The sequence below is a fragment of the Natrix helvetica genome (genome assembly GCF_964273705.1).
Source record: "Natrix helvetica genome assembly, chromosome: 6".
Classification (NCBI taxonomy): domain Eukaryota; kingdom Metazoa; phylum Chordata; class Lepidosauria; order Squamata; family Natricidae; genus Natrix; species Natrix helvetica.
The window spans coordinates 53,635,293-53,653,125 of NC_138553.1; the positions used below are offsets into that span (position 1 = coordinate 53,635,293).

General features: G+C 44.2%; 1 protein-coding gene and 1 long non-coding RNA gene across 2 annotated transcripts in view; one reads left to right on the forward strand and one right to left on the reverse strand.

Annotated features, from left to right (window-relative positions):
• Positions 1 to 17,833, forward strand: part of LOC309394792 — a 482,407-nt gene that overhangs the window by 235,876 nt on the left and 228,698 nt on the right. The window lies entirely within an intron of this gene.
• The window catches only part of ANO6 (anoctamin 6), a 285,876-nt gene that overhangs the window by 28,114 nt on the left and 239,929 nt on the right, over positions 1 to 17,833 (reverse strand). The window contains exons 15-17 of the mRNA XM_081958403.1: positions 11,298 to 11,395; positions 10,588 to 10,718; positions 3,551 to 3,756 (exon numbers count right to left, since the gene is read on the reverse strand). Of these exons, the coding sequence (XP_081814529.1) occupies positions 3,551 to 3,756; positions 10,588 to 10,718; positions 11,298 to 11,395 (435 nt within the window). The remainder of the gene's footprint in view (positions 1 to 3,550; positions 3,757 to 10,587; positions 10,719 to 11,297; positions 11,396 to 17,833) is intronic.

Sequence of the window (17,833 nt, forward strand, 5' to 3'; positions counted from 1 at the left end):
GTGGGTAACAGCAGTGCCGAGGGAATTTTTAAGGAGTTCGAGGATGTGTTCAGCCCCGGCCTTGGTAAGTATGTGGGGACACCAATCTCATTCAATCTGGATCCAAATGTGGCGCCTATCAGACTCAAGCCCAGGAGAGTGCCTTTTGTGCTCCGACCCAAAATTGATAAAGAAATTGATAAGCTGGTAGAACAAGGGATCCTCGAACCAGTGGACCACGCTCGCTAGGAAACCCCAATCGTGACCCCGGTTAAGCCAGACAGGTCAGTCCGCATCTGCGTGGACTATAAATGCACAATTAATGTCGCCCTCCAACAGAGCGCTTATCCGGTGCCCGTAGTACAGCACCTATTGCACTCGTTGGGGCCAGGAAAAATCTTTGCAAAACTAGACATGGCACAAGCTTATCAGCAGCTGCCAGTGGATAGCACCACGGCGGAGGCCCAAACCATAGTGACGCACAGGGGTGCTTTTAAATGCAACCGTTTACAATTCGGCGTAAGCATTGCTCCGGGATTGTTCCAAAGCGTCATGGAATGGCTTTTGCAGGGCATACCAGGAGTCGTCCTTTATTTCGACGACACCTTAGTATCAGCTGCAAATGAGGAGCAACTATTAAAGCGTGTTAGGATTGTTTTGGCCAGAATTCGAGAAAAGGGTTTCCGCCTAAAAAAGGAAAAATGCCAAATTAACGTGCCCAGTGTAGAATTCCTGGGTTACAGGATCGATGGACTGGGAATACACCCAACATCGAAAAAAATTAAGGCAATTCAGGACGCCCCCACACCACGGAATCAGACCGAGTTGCAGGCCTTCCTCGGACTTCTTAACTTCTACAGCGTCTTTCTCAGACAGAAAGCTACCGTTGCTGAACCATTGCACCGACTTCTAGCGAAGAATGCTAAATGGACCTGGGGACACTCTGAGGCAACCGCCTTCACTGCAGTCAAGCGCCTGCTGATGGCCGACTCCCTGCTAATCCAGTACAGCCAAACCCTACCGCTGGTGTTAACTTGTGATGCCTCACCTTTCGGCGTCAGCGCAGCACTCAGCCACAGGATGCCAAACGGAAACGAAGCCCCCATCTCATTCTACTCAAGGACATTATCTTCGGTGGAACGCAACTACAGCCAACTGTACAGAGAGGCGTTAGCCACTGTGGCAGGAGTCAAGCGTTTTCACGAATATCTCTACGGCCGCGATTTCGAACTTGTAACGGACCACAAACCATTGCTGGGTCTACTGGCGGGAAACCGACCCACACCGGTCTCCCTCTCCCCGCGCATGACCAGGTGGACTGTTTTCCTGGCTGCGTACTCCTACAAACTGGTACACCGACCGGGTTCTATGTTGGGACACGGAGACGCGCTCAGCCGCTGCCCGTTACCGGAACTGTTGGCCGACCCCACTCCAGAAATGCCAGTCCTTTTGATTGACTGTTTGGACACAGGACCAGTATCTTCTGTGGACGTTGCTAGGTTTTCTGCTAAGGACAACGTAATCAGACAAGTGCAAACTTGGGTATGGAGGGGGTGGCCCAAAGGGATTGTGGGACCCGAATTCAAACTGTTTTGGTCTAAGCGGGATGAGCTGTCGGTTTTGAAAGGTTGTTTATTGTGGGGGGATCGAGTTGTTGTACCGCACAAACTGCGGAAGAATGTATTAGAAGCCTTGCATGTAGGGCCTCCAGGGATCACAAGGATGAAAGCATTAGCAAGGAGCTACGTTTGGTGGCCTAACATGGACAAGGAGATAGAGGAATGGGTGGCCACTTGCAATCCGTGCCAAGAATCCAGACCAGCCCCCCCTGAAGCGCCCGCTACGGAGTGGGACAAACCGCAGGCACCCTGGTCGCGAATACACATAGATTTCGCAGGGCCAGTTCAGGGACAGACGTTCTTAATAGTTGTGGACGCATACTCCAAATGGTTAGAGGTAGTCCTGATGACCTCGATCACAGCAGAGGCGGTCATCAAGGTACTACGGCGACTTTTCGCCACGCACGGCCTGCCCGATCTTCTAGTATCCGACAACGGGCCCCAGTTCACGGCCATGCAATTCGAATCCTATTTAGCAAGTCAGGGAATTCGGCATGCTCTCGTCGCACCATTCCATCCGACATCCAATGGTCAGGCGGAAAGGATGGTGCGAGCTGCAAAAGAGGCCCTCGCTAGGATGGGCCCGGGTGATTGGCAAACACGGGTTGACCATTATCTACTAATTCAACATATTACCCCTAGCGCCACGACGGGAAGGAGTCCCGCTGAACTCCTCATGGGTCACCGACTAAGGTCTCACCTAGACCGGCTACACCCAAATTACTCTGCCACATCGCCCCCAGACTCCACAAGCAAAATTCGGAATTTTAGCATAGGGGATTCAGTATACGCCCACAACTATGCAGGGGGAACACTGTGGATTCCGGCAAAGGTAATAGGCATCACTGGGCCTTGTTCCTACTTGTTAGAATTGGAAGACGGTAGGAACTGGAAAAGACACATCGACCAACTCGCCCGACACACTCCAACCTAAGATCACCTAACGAAGAGCTTATACCATCGGAGAGATTGCCGACACAACAACCCGACACACCCATTGCAGACGACTACGGCACAGCGGAACCAAGGGTGGAACCAGAGGCCGGCGTAAGAACGGAGCAGTCCCCGAGTAAAGGGAATCAACAATCCCCAACCAGGACGGAGGAACAAAAAGAATACTCTGATCGAGCACCCGTTCAGGCGCAACCGGAATTACGCAGGTCCACCCGAGCAAGGCAGAAACCCGCGTACTTACAGGACTTTGTAACTAACAGGAACACTCCATCTAAGAGGGGAGGGGTGTTAGATATTTGCATAAACTGCTGTAGTCTTCACTCAGGTCTGCCGCTAGGGCGGGAACAAGGGGTTGTTCTGATTGGACGGGAGGTCTGCCAGATCCCCATAAAAGGGGAGCTGCACGACCCCGTACTCAGCTGAATCACTTCTACCTAACTAATAAAGAGCTGTTGTCACAATCGTCTGGAGTCTGTCCTCTCGTTGCCTGAATCTAACACAGTTTAAGTCTCTCATGGTTCTTAATCAAAAGGACAACACATGAATGTATTTGATCCAGACTACTTGTCTAGAATTTGGGGAAGGATGACTGAAAATTCTGTTCGTTGCATATGATGTCTTTTGAATGAGGATCTATTAACTGAAGTCCTGAATTATTTGTTAGATTTAAATCCCATATTTTTTCTACTGGTAAGATCTCTTTAATTTTATTTCTAGGGTCTACTTCATTTTATTACTACAAAAAATATATCTGTGGAATGGATTGGAGAGAGAGAAAGAGAGAGGGGGGAGGGAGGGAGGGAGATACTGGATGACTGAGGGCCAAGTTATGCCATGAGTTTTGGTGGCTGAGGGTGAACATGAATCTGAGTCTCTCCAGTCCAACTATTGTTTAATCATGGTTTGATTTTTTATAATATCTAACAACTGAATTATTAAGAAGTACAAATCGTTGTAATGTTTATAAGCAGGTAATGATTGTTGTAAAATGTACTTACATTTGTTATCACAGCCAGAATGGCCATTCCTTGCATGATAGGTTGCCATGCCCCGATGTGTTGGGCTTTTTGGGAAACCATGCGCCTATACTGTGTGGTAATCTTCCAAGCATCCACATGAATTTCCAATAAATTGTTAATAAGGGCCAGAAGGGGTGCCAATGGAAATGATGTCACAAATAATGTTACGAATCCAAATTGTATAACTGGAAATAATGAATATATTATTATATTGTTGATGAAACAGTAGTGCTTTATCTGTTTTCAAATATTGTATCACCCAAAACTATAGCTACTCAAGATCAGCCAAAACCCATCGGTTCCCAATAAATGTGAACCAATTGAACCCAACAATCTGGTATGCTTATTTAGATACATTTATTAACAATTTGTATTATCAAGAATCAAGGCAACAATTAAAAGATTCTTATTGCTAATTTTAAAAAAAGTTTTTGAGTTGAGCTTAACTTTCAGTAATGAAAGTTCATGCAATACATTACGTTTCTGGCTAGCTTGAGGGATGGAGGTGCCAAGTCTTTTATGGAATGTTCTGACATCTTTCCAGTCCAGCAAAAGTCCTAGATTGTGTTTATTAACCAGAATTGACTACCAGAAGTAATCTAAATGCCACCAGCGGTTCAATTATGTTATTAATTAGGATGTTTTCTTTTAAAAAAATACTGCTGAATTATTTTATTGCTATATACTTCTCTCTTGCGAAACCAAAACATACAGGAAATATTCACAACATGATGCATATCGTTCCAGGTTTATTCAATCATTTCCAGTATTTTATTCAATAAATTTCCAACATGTTATTCAATATTTCAACAAAATAATATTTACATTATTAATGTGATGATTGTCTGTCTGTCTGTCTGTCTGTCTGTCTATCTATCTATCTATCTATCTATCATCTATCTATCTATCTATCTATCTATCATTACATAAACAGTGCATTCAGAAAGTATTCAGACCCCCTTCACTTTTGTCATTTTGTTATGCTACAGCCTGATTCTACAGTTGTTGAAATTCACTTTTTTCATTAATCTACCCTCAGTATCCCATAATGACAAATTAAAAACAGAATTTTAGAAATGTCTGTAAATTTATTAAAAAGAAAAAAACCTGAAATGTTTGCAGCAACACTTGAAATTTAGCTCAAGTGCTTCCCATTTCTCTTGCTAGTTGCTGACATGTTTCTATGCCTTGATTGGAGTCCACCTATGGTAAATTAAGTTGATTGGACATGATTTGGAAAGGCACACACCTCTCTATAGAAAGCCTCACAGTTGAAAATGCATACTATAGCACAGCAAAAGCCACAAGGTCAAAGGAACTGCCTGCAGAGTTCAGAGAAAGGACTATTGCAAGGCACAGGTCTGGGGAAGGCTACAATAAAATTTCTCCTGCACAGAAAGTTCCTAAGAGCACAGTGGCCTCCATAATTCTCAAATGGAAAAAGTTTGGCACAACCAGGACTCTTCCAAGAGCTGGTCACCAGTCAAACAGAGCAATTAAAGGAGAAGGACCTTAGGAAGAAAGGTGACCAGGAATCCAATGGTCACTCTGACTGAGCTCCAGAGATCCTATGTGGAGATGGGACAGAGTTCCAGAAGGACAACCATCACTGCAGCCCTCCACTGATCTGAGCTTTATGGCAGAGTGGCTAGGCCGAAGCCTCTCCTCATTGCAAAACACACGAAAGCCTGCTTGGAGTTTGCAAAAAAAGCACCTAAAGGACTCTCAACAGAGGTGGGTTAATACTGGTTTGGACCAGTTCAGTTGAATAGGTAGTAAGTTGGCCGGACACATGACCAGTTCTATCCTGGGGACCATCATCTTTATTTTCTGTTCTGCACATGCGTAGAACAATCTTCATTGAAAAAATGTAATCCCCGCCCCTTTTTAAATGGTGTGCGCAAGCCAATCCCAGAGAGGTCCCAGAGATGGGTCAGTTTTAGCAAAAACAGAGGCAATTTGCATTTCCCCAATCTCCAGAAGCACTCTGCAGGCTTCAGCAGTGCTGGGGGAAAGGGAAAAATGCCCCCAATTTTGCAAAAAATGAGCAAAAAATGGACCATTTTTCACAAAAATTGAGGCATTTTTGCCTTTCCCCAGCCTCCAGAAGCACCCTACAGGCTTCAGCAGGGCTAGAAAAAGGCAAAATGCCTCACTTTTTGTGAAAAACAAAATTTTTGCCTTCTTCCAGCCCTGTTGAAGCCTGCAGTGTGTTCCTGGGGGCTGGGGATAACAAAAACTTTTTTTCTTACTGGGTAGTGTGCACGTGCTCCCTTAGCTCCAGCGAGGCTGGAGCCCCACCGCCCCCCATCAAAACTTTTCACCACCATTTGAGTGGGCATGGCTTGGTGAGGGGGTCATGTGACTGAGTGTGCATGAGTGACATCAAGTTGGCCATGCCCACTCAGTCACTTGCCCCCCCATCTAGCCACCCCCACCAAACCAGTAGTAATTTTTTTTGAAACCCACTCCTGACTCTCAGACTGTGAGGAACAAGATTCTCTGATCCGATGAAACCAAGATTGAACTGTTTAGCCTCAATTCTAAACATTATGTTTGTAGGAAACCAGGCACCTTTCATCACCTGCCCAATATTGTTCCAACAGCGAAGCATGGTGGTGGCATGTAGCAGGGATTGGGAGATTGGTCAGGGTTGAGGGAAAGCTGAATGGAGTAAAGTAGAGGGTTATCCTCAATGAAAACCTGTTCCATAGTGCTCAGGACCTCAGATTCAGAAGGTTCACTTTCCAACATGATAACGATCCTTAGCACATAGCCAAGAGAACACAGGAGTGGCTTAGGGATAACTCTGAATGACTTGAACCCTATTGAACATCTTTGGAGGAACCTGAAAATGGCTGTCCACAGATGGTCGTCATCCAACCTGACTGAGCTTAAAAGGATTTGCAAGAAAGAATGGCAGGAAATCCTCCAATCCAGGTGTGCAAAGTGTCAGTGTTCCAAATAACATCCAAAATTAAATCAGAGTCCAAGGAAAAGTATTGCTCTAAGTTCCAATTTATTAAGAGAGTCATGTTGGCACATCTGGGAAAATCCGAATCTGAGCTTCCTGGGTTTTCCCCACCCAGTTGAGAGTTCATGATATTGCCACCACACCCACAAGCCCATCACATGGTCCAATCTTCCACTGCCATGCTGGCAGTTCCACCCATCCAGTTCCGATCAGGTGCAGAGGTGTAGAGACAAAGGCTGACCTTGGATTCTAGAAAGGAATTTTATTTTGACAACATCACATTCTACTCCTTACTATTCCTCCTCCCAATTCCTCACTAATGAAACAGCATAGTAGAATAGAATATTAGTGTGGCAGGCCAAAGATCACAAAAGGAACTGGCTGCAGGCCTGACACGTGGCCTCTCCTCAGAAGAAAACATTTCCTGAAAAGAGAATAATGTAGGAATTAACAGAATTAACCACCTTTTCCACCCCTCCCACAGGGGGCCCTTTGGCTTATCGGAAAAATTTTTCATGGAATTGTTTTACTAACTTATCTGCTTTTAGGTTCCAGCTTTTCACCCAAGTAGCTTCAGAGATAGGGTACCCCTTCCAATGTACTAAATATTGTAGGCGACCCCTATACAGCCTGGAGTCTAATATTTTTTTCACCTCATAATGTGTTTCCCCTTCTATCACCACAGGAGGAAATGAGGGGGATGCTGCAGGATGGATAGTGGACCATCATGACGAGGCGGCTCCTAAATTTAGAGATGCAACTGGGTTCCTTCCCTTGTGGGGGGCAATAAAATGCCACTGTTGTTGTCAACCTGGCCACAGAGCATCAGAGTGCCTAGCTCCAGCCCCAATCTCACAAACGCATGCACCACCGCCAGCGTGGTAAAGAGAAGGCCCCGGAAGCCACCAGAAAAGAGTCATCTGGGTCAACAACCTCAGAAAACTGACCCCCAATCTATGGTGATGAAAAGTCCAACCAATGGGGAAATCTCGGAGGAAGTGAATAGTGTAGACGACCCGATGGTGAGTGAACCCGTCCATCCCTTCACCATCCAAGCGAAGCTCCAAATACCCGAAATGGGGGTGGAAAAGGAAGTTGAAGCAGTCGTGGACACCAGCTGCACCTGATGCTTAATCAGCATGTCGATTGTAAAGCAACTAGGCATATGCACAAGACCTCTAGCTCATCCCATTCGGTTTGAGCAGGTAGATGGAAAGCTAATTGGGGAGACCCTGCCACCCTAATGACTGAACTGGTAAAGTTACAAATAGGCCACCACGATGAGCTCCTCAGATTCATTGTGGCCCCAAAGATGCCGGAATGAATTATCTTGGGGCTTGCATGGCTGGACAAGTGGACACCTGTGATAAAGTGGGAAGATGGCATTAGGAAATTGATTATCGGATTTGGGCCACTACCACTGGTGGAGCCAAAGGGCCACCCAGGGACGATTGAACCCAAGAGCCCAGAACCTGCAGCAGAGACAAAAAAACCCAGGGATCCAACAAGTACCAAAAGACTACTGGGACTTGGTGGAGGTGTTCAGTGAGGAAGATGGCAACTATCTTCCCCCTCACTGGCCCACAGATTGGCAATAGACTTCAAACCTGGGACTATACTACCAAAGCCGAAAATGTACTCCATGACTCCCAAGGAGATGGTTGAATTGAGGAAGTACATCAACACCAATTTGAAGCGGGGTTTTATTGAACCAGCAAAATCGAAAGTAACGGCCCCAGTGCTCTTCAGAGAAAAGAAAGATGGTGGTGTTCATCTCTGTATTGATCTACAAGCCTTGTATGCATGAAGAACACCTGTCCCTTCCCCCTCATGAAAGATATGCTGAACTACTAGGCTAAAGGCAAGGTCTTCACCAAACTGGGCTCTGATTTAATTTTGGATGTTATTTGGAACCCTGACACAAAGTTTGTCATGTCCAAAAAGACTCAAGGCTCTAATTGCTGCTAAAGGTGCTTCAACAAAGTACTGAGTGAAGGTTATGCCAATATGATATTTCTATTTTTTTCTCCTTAATAAATTTACAGACATTTCTAAAATTCTGTTTTCACTTTATCATTTGTGGTACTGAGTGTAGATCAATTAAAAAAATGAATTTCAACAACTGAATCAGCTTGACAAAATTGAAGGGGGGTTGAATACTTTCTGAATGCAGTATGTATGTGTGTGTCAGTGATGTACAGTCAAGTGAGGCAAGTGAGGCACAGCCTCACTGCTCTCATCATGAAAAGAAAAAGAATGTAAAAGGAAAAAGCTGAGCTAGTTGCTGCCTCACCGTGGATGACTCTGCTTAACTGTTAAAATTAGGCCTCTAAAAAAGCGCCCTCTACTATGAGGCAGGAGAACTGCATGCCTCATCTAGTCTGACTTTAGGCATTTTATGATCACTTGAGCAGAGTTAAGCAAGGGTTAAAAGCCTAAAAATTCCTGATGTAGGGGAGACACGCAGTTCTCCTGCCTCATAGTAGAGGGCGCTTTTTTAGAGGATTTCTTTAAACAGTTAAGCAGAGTCATCCACGGAAGCCAGGCAAAGAGCCATGCTGTAGCACACACACTTTCCCCCAGCCTCTTTCTTTTGGAAGGCTCGGATTGGCTCCCCTCCGGCTTCTCTGCGTCTCCTCTCACCCCAGCCTGCCAGCAGGAGGTGAGTGGGTGGGCTTTATTGTGTTCCAGGTATTTCCCACCTAGACAGCAGGCTGCATTTGCAATGGTGGAAGTGTTTGGGGAAGGCAGCAGGGGAATGGGGGGGGGGATGGCAGAGGAGCTGCTTTCAAGCCACTGGAAAAGATATCCAATCCAACTTTTGTGTGTGTGTGTGTGTGTGTGTGTGTTTGAGAGTGAGTGAGAGAGGGAAGTGGGTAGGAGAGATAGTCCAATCCAACTTCTGTGTGTGTGTTTGAGAAAGGGGGAGGAAGGAGGGGAAGGGAGAAGAAAAAGAAAATGAAAAAAGAACCTTATTTCGCAAAGGAGAAAAACAAATGCTGTCATTTTAAATCGGAACTGAGCATGCCTGGCTGTGGAATTCTGGGAGTTGAAGTCCACAAGTCTAAAAATATTTGAAACCCATCACTGTCAGTGCCTCACCAGCCATAAACCTCACCGCACGTCACTGGTGTGTGTGTATACAGACAGCCAGACACAGACACAGACACACACACACACACACACACACACACACACACACACTTCATTCAGGTGGAGTGGTGGAGTGGTTAGAATGCAGTACTGCAGGATACTTCAGCTGACTCCCAGCTGCCTGCAATTTGGCAGTTCAAATCTCACCAGGCTCAAGGTTGACTCAGCCTTCTATCCTTCCAAGGTGGGTAAAATGAGGGGCCAGATTGTTGGGGGCAAGAGGCTGACTCAGTAAACCACTTTGAGAGAGCTATAAAGCACCATAAAGCAGTCTAAATGCTATTGATTTTATTTATATATAAAAACACATCTCTCTATGTAGAGGAGGGTTGATTAAAGATATTGGAAGAACTGAAATGTACACATATTATGTTTATCAGAAAATGGGCATTAGTATCTCCTTATAGAAATGAATATACTTTTGGGCTAAATATGGACTTCTGCCCTCACGAAGGTTTTAAAAAAACTGTAGGTGATACCCAGGATGGTCTTCCCATTTTACAGTATATTAAAGTCCTTTGCATAGCCAAAATTAAGAAAAATTGGTGTACTAAAGTTGAATTAGAAAGTTTGAACATCTGTTCAGAGAGAGATAAGCATGAATGGACTGTGTATTCAAGACATATACAGAAGTTTTTTTTTAATACTGAAGTTTATGACAACCAAAATTCCAGCATAAATTTACACATTCATTTTACATATTTCAAGCATAGCTCTTTGCATTAGGTCTCCATATGTGTAGGCATGCACACATGTACATGAGGTACACACGTATTTTCTTCCTTTTCTTTTCCTCTATTCTGTATTAATTGTTTAACAGAATCTGTGAAGCAAACTTTGATCCAATATATAACATGACAACAAGAAATAAAATGGTTGCTTGGCTTACCCATTTCAAGGTATTCATAAAACAATCCAAGCTTTCCAATGGGCTGCAAATGGTAGTCCTGCTCCCAGCGAGGAATAATAGTTTCTGATCGTGTAGCTGAGCGGCATCTTCCAATCAGATTTTTAAGCCACCTGTACATTTGGAGAATCAGCAAGATTTATTCTATCTGCTAGAGTAGAGGTGTAACATTTGAACTCTATTAGCATTTCTTTATAGCTTCCAAAGTTCCTCAAAACAGTAGAGCTAAACATTTCAATTTTCCCCCACACTGGGAGGATTTAATCCATCTATTTCAAATTGAAAAGCAATTCATTTATAATTTCTATGTTCAACAACATCCCAAATCACCCCAAATTAGCTATCCACCCTGAGTTGCAAAAATTCAGATGACCACAAAATGATAACAATAGCTTATGGTTTTTTGTATCTCTTTTTGTTGCCATCTAGATTACCTGGATTGAGTTATATATTTAGTTGACTTCAAGGTAAGTACAAGATATAGAACTACTACTAATTTCTTAAAAATACTTTAATTCTCTTTATTTCTTTTCTGAATATTTCCTTGATCTTCACTGTTTTTCTGAGCATTTGACAATTAAATATATTTTACTGATAAAGCTCTCTTTTTTAATTCCCGGATTGCTTTTTGGTCAATGCAAATCAGTTCTTTGAGTTTCTTTCAACTTCTGCTATCAATACTATTTACTTACGGAAAAAGCACTTCTTGAATATTATTCCAGATGGCTTTACCTCCCATTATTATTGCCAGCTGCGTTGTCAGCTCAAGAAGACATCCACCTGGATCACACTAAGTGTGAAAAAAATGGGGGGAGGGGAGAAATAAAGCATGTTATAACTTGCTCCCTGCAAAAAATGAAGTTTATAATAGTTTTTTCAACTAAACTATGCTAAATTTATGAAAATGTTTTATACTAAACTCTGCTTATTTGTATTTAGTCAATTTTATCCAACTATTCAGACAATAATTTCTGTTCAACATAGCATATTAAACTGAGCACTAAAGAATGCTAGAAATCTATTTCTTCAGTTTTAATGTTCAGTAATGAGATTAGCTGGCCTGAAATTACATATCCCAAGTCAGAATATAAAAAGAGACATATTAATCCACTGTCTTGTTTACACAAGCCCTAGAAGCTTCTTGGATGAGAAGTGAAACATCTTCAAGGAAAAACAAAGACTAGTTGTCTTTTGAAAAAGCATATTTGGGATAAACATGACCTGGATGACTGAGAATCATCATAGACATATAGTTGTGTTGTTGCTTCCCAAAGGTGATAATTCAATAATATATTGCTTGCTTGTCCTATCTAGTTCTAATTAATGACAGATATTTTTATTCAATCTCTTTTCTAAAAGATATAATAACAAAGCTCATCACTTGTCCTTCAAATTAATTCAGATTAATGAATTTTGCAAGCAAAATAATGAGCTTAGTTCTTTGTCCTCGGTGTACTGCCCAGTAAAGAGGTAGGTTTTTATCTATCCAGGTGTTAAAGTAGAACCACAATGCCTATGGCTGGTGGTTGAGCATTTCAGGAAGATGACTAAAGCATTTTTAGTGTTTTGTTTTATAGCTTCATGATATTACATTTTTATATATCTCTATATACATATATACATATACATACATAGATACACACACACACACACACAAAACCATATTGTGCAACTTTCTGATACACACAAACAACCTGCTTTAATATTCTAGAGATTAGGTTACATTTAATCTAAGCAGAATTCCTCATATCCAGTTATTCCTTCAATGTTGTGTGAACAGTTTATTAGAGAGTTAGTTCACTCTCTTAACCCCATGTTTAAGACAATATCCTCAGGATCAGGAGAATTCTGGTCATTGACATTGAATCTTTATTGATTAGCCATTGAGCCATATCAAAGTGCAAAGTTTCAAACACAAATTATTACTTAAATTTGATAAAAGCTATATAAAATGGAATTTGATAAAATACAAATTAAAATGGAATTGGAATAAAATACAGTCTAAAATGAAATTGGAATAGAATATAATACAATAATTTAAGATATAGATAAAATATAAAATTATACTTCGGGGTCACCCCTGCAATCTACCCCAATCAGTTCCACATATGCAGATCTCAACCAAACCATTTTGTTTAAGTACTGTGGTGTGTTAAATGTTATTTTCCGGTTCTGGCCACATATAAGGTAAGTTGTTTTGATGTAAGGATCCCAATGGGTCATTTGTTTGGTATATAGACCAAGGTATCTGTCTCTCACTCCCTTATACAAGCAACAATCAAATAGGTCTTCTACCTCTGCTGCTCCGCAAATGCAGAGACGCTCATTGTAGGGTATAGAGTGGAATCTCCCATATCTGACCATTGTGTCAAGCTGTTCGAATCTTGCTCGCGTAAATATCTCCCTAAGATGTTTTGGCAGTTGTAACTTCAAATACTGTCTACTTGAAAAGTACATTTGTATTTACTCAGCCATTTCAAGTTACCCACCTTACTAAGGATAGCTATATCATTTTGTGCTTCTATATCCTTAATTCTTTGAGCAGCTCTTTTTTGTGTTGTTCTCCTGTTACACAAGAGACAGGAAGGCCAGCTTCTTACAAAATTTATTAATTTGGTGATCCAGGAGATTTGTGATTGTAATTTTATTTGCTCTAGTAGACACAACTTGGGGAGTCTATCAGTCTCCATTTCATTGACTTTGCACCAGAAGTTATATGCTCTAATTTTGAATAGTGCATGAATTGTATGGGTTCCAAATTCAGCTCGAATTGCTGCAACAGATGTTTTTGGAACTACACCCAAAATACATCTCAAGTGCTGGGACTGTTTGTTCTAGGACTGTAATTGAGTATAGACCCAAACCTCTGCTCCATACAAGAGCATAGGGGTAACCTTAGCTTTATAAACCTTAATTAATGGGGCTAGGGAGCCTGGGTAACTATGGTTCTTTAGTTTAAGCAGCAAATTCAAATGGGCTTTTGTTCTAAATGTACTCTGTTGATGATGGCAAGGTCAAGATCCAGTCTTGGAAAAAGTTATGCCTAAATATACAAAGGTGTTAATCTGTTCAATTGGTTCACCATCTAATTGCTACTTATTCCTCTGATGCTGTTTTCCAAACACCATTATTTTTTATTTAGATTTACTGATGATTAGGAAGTTATCCTGGTAATAAGAGCTGAATCTTCTTAATAGCCTACTAAACCCTACTAGTGTATATGATAGTAAAATCATATCATCAGCATAAAACAAGCTGTTGCAGTAAGTATTTAGGATCATTGGTATGTGTATCATGGGATCCTTCATTAACCCTGGCAAGTTGTTGATATATAAACAAAATAATAATGGGGCCAGAATACACCCTTGCCCTACCCCCTTTATTTGTGTGAATCCTGTTAGTCAGAGCCCCATTAATCCCATACCGAACCCTCAAACAGGTACTTGTGTAAAGGCCAGGAGTCTAGGTTCTATTTTAAGAGATATCAATTTACTCCATAATACTTTTCTGTTTACCATATCAAATGCTGCTGTAAGGTCTATGAAAGCAGAAAACAGGGGTCTCCTCATGTGCATATTTGGCAATTAGATGGTTCAAGACAAAGCAGTTATCAATAGTAGATCAGCTTTGTCTAAAACGTGCTTGTTTTTTCTGTGAGGATATTGTTTTCCTCTACCCAGATTTTAATTCTATTCAAAAGGTACCTACCATATATTTTGCTGCAATGTCAATTAGGCTAATGGGCCTATAATTACTAGGATCCTTTTTTGACTTTTTTAATATATGGGAACAATTATTGCCATCTTCCACCCATCTGGCATATGACAGGTGTTATTTATGTGTGTAAAAAGACTTGCCAATGCTGAATCCCACCAACTGGGAAATTTCTTGAATAATTCTGCTGGTAAAAAAATCCTCACATGGGGCTTTATTGCTCTTTAATTTTTTAATGATGAATAGTATCTCCTTTTCCGAGACTGGTGGCCAAGGAGAGGGGAGTTCTAGGGTTTGTTAGATCATTGCTTAAAGGTAATTTTTCTACAGGTTCTGTGGAAGCAAACACTGATAATAATTCTCCCAGTCCTCAGCAGAGATTGGTATGTCAAGCGCAAATCTCTGTTCCTTCAGGACATCTGCTACAGAATGCCAAAATATTACTGAGTTATGATTTCTGGCAGCCAACTCAAGTTCTGACTAGATTGAAATGGCAAAACTTTTTTTCTTTAATGTTATATATATATATTTTATATTCCCTTCTTGTGTGCAACATCTCAATGTGTATATGAGCAGTAGGAGTCCTCTGGGCAAACCTCATGGCTGTCTTCAATTTCTTTTTCAGTCACTGGCATTCAGGATGAAACCAATGGGGTCTACCCACTTGGGCTCTTTTTGTAGCAGGTTTCATTGTTAGGTGTTCCTTCAGGATATTACAAATATCAGAGAATGTATTGAAGGCTGATAGCCAGTCAGTAGTAGATGAATGGCTTGTTCTAGCCCACTTAGTAGCATTCTCTGTTTTACGGCAATCTAATATTGCCTTAAGGAATGCAGTGGCTCAGTGGCTAAGAGACTGAGCTTGTCAATCAGAAAGGTTAGCAGTTCAATGGTTCGAATCCCCAGCGCCACATAACAGAGTGAACTCCTGTTACCGATCTGAGGCCCTGCTGAACTATGGTTTATTTTTACTCAAGGGTAGACCTGATTTTATTGCGGGAGTCCCCCCTCTCGCAAATATGGCCCTCTGCCCTTTCAAGGGCCCACCTTAATGACGGATGCATCAATCCAGAGAGGTGGAGGAAGAGGAGGCTCCGGGGGTTTTTGTGCAAATGTCTTTTAAGTGTTTTAAGGGGATCCAGGGGGGGGGCTTAGCCAGATCAGGAATGGGAGCAGAGCCAGGCAAACAGGTGGGACTGAGGAGGAAGAGAGCGGAGTGGAGGAGGGGAGTCAGTATGACGTTCCTTTAGAGGGTTCCTATATCCCAACGGTCGCAGGAAGGGGTGGATGCGAGGACAGAAGAAGATTCTGCAGTCGGTTAGGAGACCGCAGGCGCTGGATACGCCCGGTCGTTTGTATCAACCCCCGCACTCTAGGTGGTCAGGGTTTACAGAGCCGGGGCATGAGGCTGATGTTGTGTAACGCAAGGTCCGTTGTTAATAAGGCCCCCCTCATCCATGATCTGGTTTCTGAGGGGGAGCCAGACCTTGCAGGGATCACGGAAACCTGGTTGGGCCACGAAGGGGGTTTGCCCCTCGTGGAAATGTGCCCACCAGGATACCGTGTATTCCATCAGCCTCGTGCCCGGGGTAGGGGTGGTGGGGTAGCGGTCATTATACGGGAAGTCCTGGCACTGAGAGAATTCACCGTACCTCAGATATCCGGATGTGAGACTCTAGGTGTGAGATGGGGCCCAGGGAGTCAGTTGGGCCTGCTGATTGCATACTTGGCTCCTCGCTATGCATCAGCGGCCCTGCCAGAGCTCCTCGAGGTGATTGCGGAGGTGGCGGTTGAGACCCCAAGACTATTAGTTATGGGGGACTTCAACCTGCCATCGATGGGTGAATCATCCGAGGTAGCTCGGGAGTTCATGGCTTCCATGACAGCCTTGGACCTGACCCAAATAATTCAGGGCCCCACACACGAGGGAGGCCACATGCTGGACCTTGTTTTTATCTCTGGTCGATGGAAGAGTGATCTGGGAATAGGGGATCTGGTTATTACTCCCCTGTCATGGTCAGATCACTCGCTTCTCCGACTTGACTTCCCTGACGCTACCCCCCATCGCAGGGAGGCGGAACCAGAAGATCTTAGATGGTTCCACCCCATGCGACTGATGGAACCAGACAGGTTCCAGACGGAGCTTGGGCCACTTCCTGTAGCCCTGACCTGCTCCCGGGCGGAGGACCTGGTGGCTGCATGGAATAGTGCAGCGGCCGGGGCCTTGGACCGGGTGGCGCCCTTGCGGCCTCTCCGGTGGCAGCGAACCACCCTGGCCCCTTGGTTCACCGAGGAGCTGAGGGTGATGAAGCGCCACAAGAGACGCCTAGAGAGCAGATGGAGATCCTCTCGCGCCGAATCTGACCGAACACAGGTAAGAGCCCATTTACGGACCTACCTTGTGGCACTAAGGGTGGCTAAACGTCGATATTACGCCACCCTTATTGCGTCCGCAGAAAACTGCCCTGCCACCCTGTTTTGGGTGACCCGCTCCCTCCTTTCACAGAGGCCACGGGAAGCCCCTTTGCAGGGTAGGGCAGAGGAATTTGGGGAATATCTGCAGGACAAAATCGCTCAGATCCGGAGTGAATGGGTCCCCCTCAGTGATCCTGGGGAGATACCGGAGGCGAGTCTTGAGGTACCACTCTGGGAGGAGTTTGACTCTGTTGCCGCCGAGGATATGGACAGGCTACGTGGGCGACTGCGGACCACCACATGTTTATTGGACCCATGTCCCTCCTGGCTTGTACTGGCAGCCTGGGAGGTTACACGAGACTGGCTCCTGGGACTGGTGAACACCTCGCTGAGGGAGGGGTTCCTACCAGCCGCCTTGAAAGAGGCGGTGGTGAGGCCCCTACTTAAGAGGCCTTCTCTGGACCCAGTAGAGTTAGCCAATTATCGTCCTGTCTCCAACATTCCCTTCTTAGCGAAGGTTGTTGAGAGTGTGGTGGCGCAACAGTTCCCTCGACACCTGGAGGAAATTACTTATCTAGACCCGCGCCAGTCCGGTTTTCGGCCTGGCCACAGCACTGAGACGGCTTTGGTCGCGTTGGTGGATGATCTCTGGAGGGCGAAGGATGGGGGTTGTTCCTCCATCCTAATCCTGTTAGATCTCTCAGAGGCTTTCGATACCATCGACCATGGTATCCTACTGCGTCGGCTGGAGGGGATGGGGGTGAGGGGCACCGTTTTGCGGTGGTTCTCCTCCTTCCTCTCCGGTCGGACGCAATGTGTGTTGGCTGGGGACCAGAGGTCGACCCTGAGGCCGCTCACGTGCGGAGTGCCACAGGGGTCGGTCCTCTCACCTCTCCTGTTCAACACATACATGAAACTGCTGGGCGAGATCATTCGAGGATTCGGGGTTGAGTGCCATCTGTATGCAGATGACACTCAGCTATATATCTCTACCCCGAACCACCCCAACGAAGCCGTCGAGGTGATGTCCCGGTGTCTGGAAGCCGTGCGGGTCTGGATGGGTGACAACAGACTCAAGCTCAACCCTTCCAAGACGGAG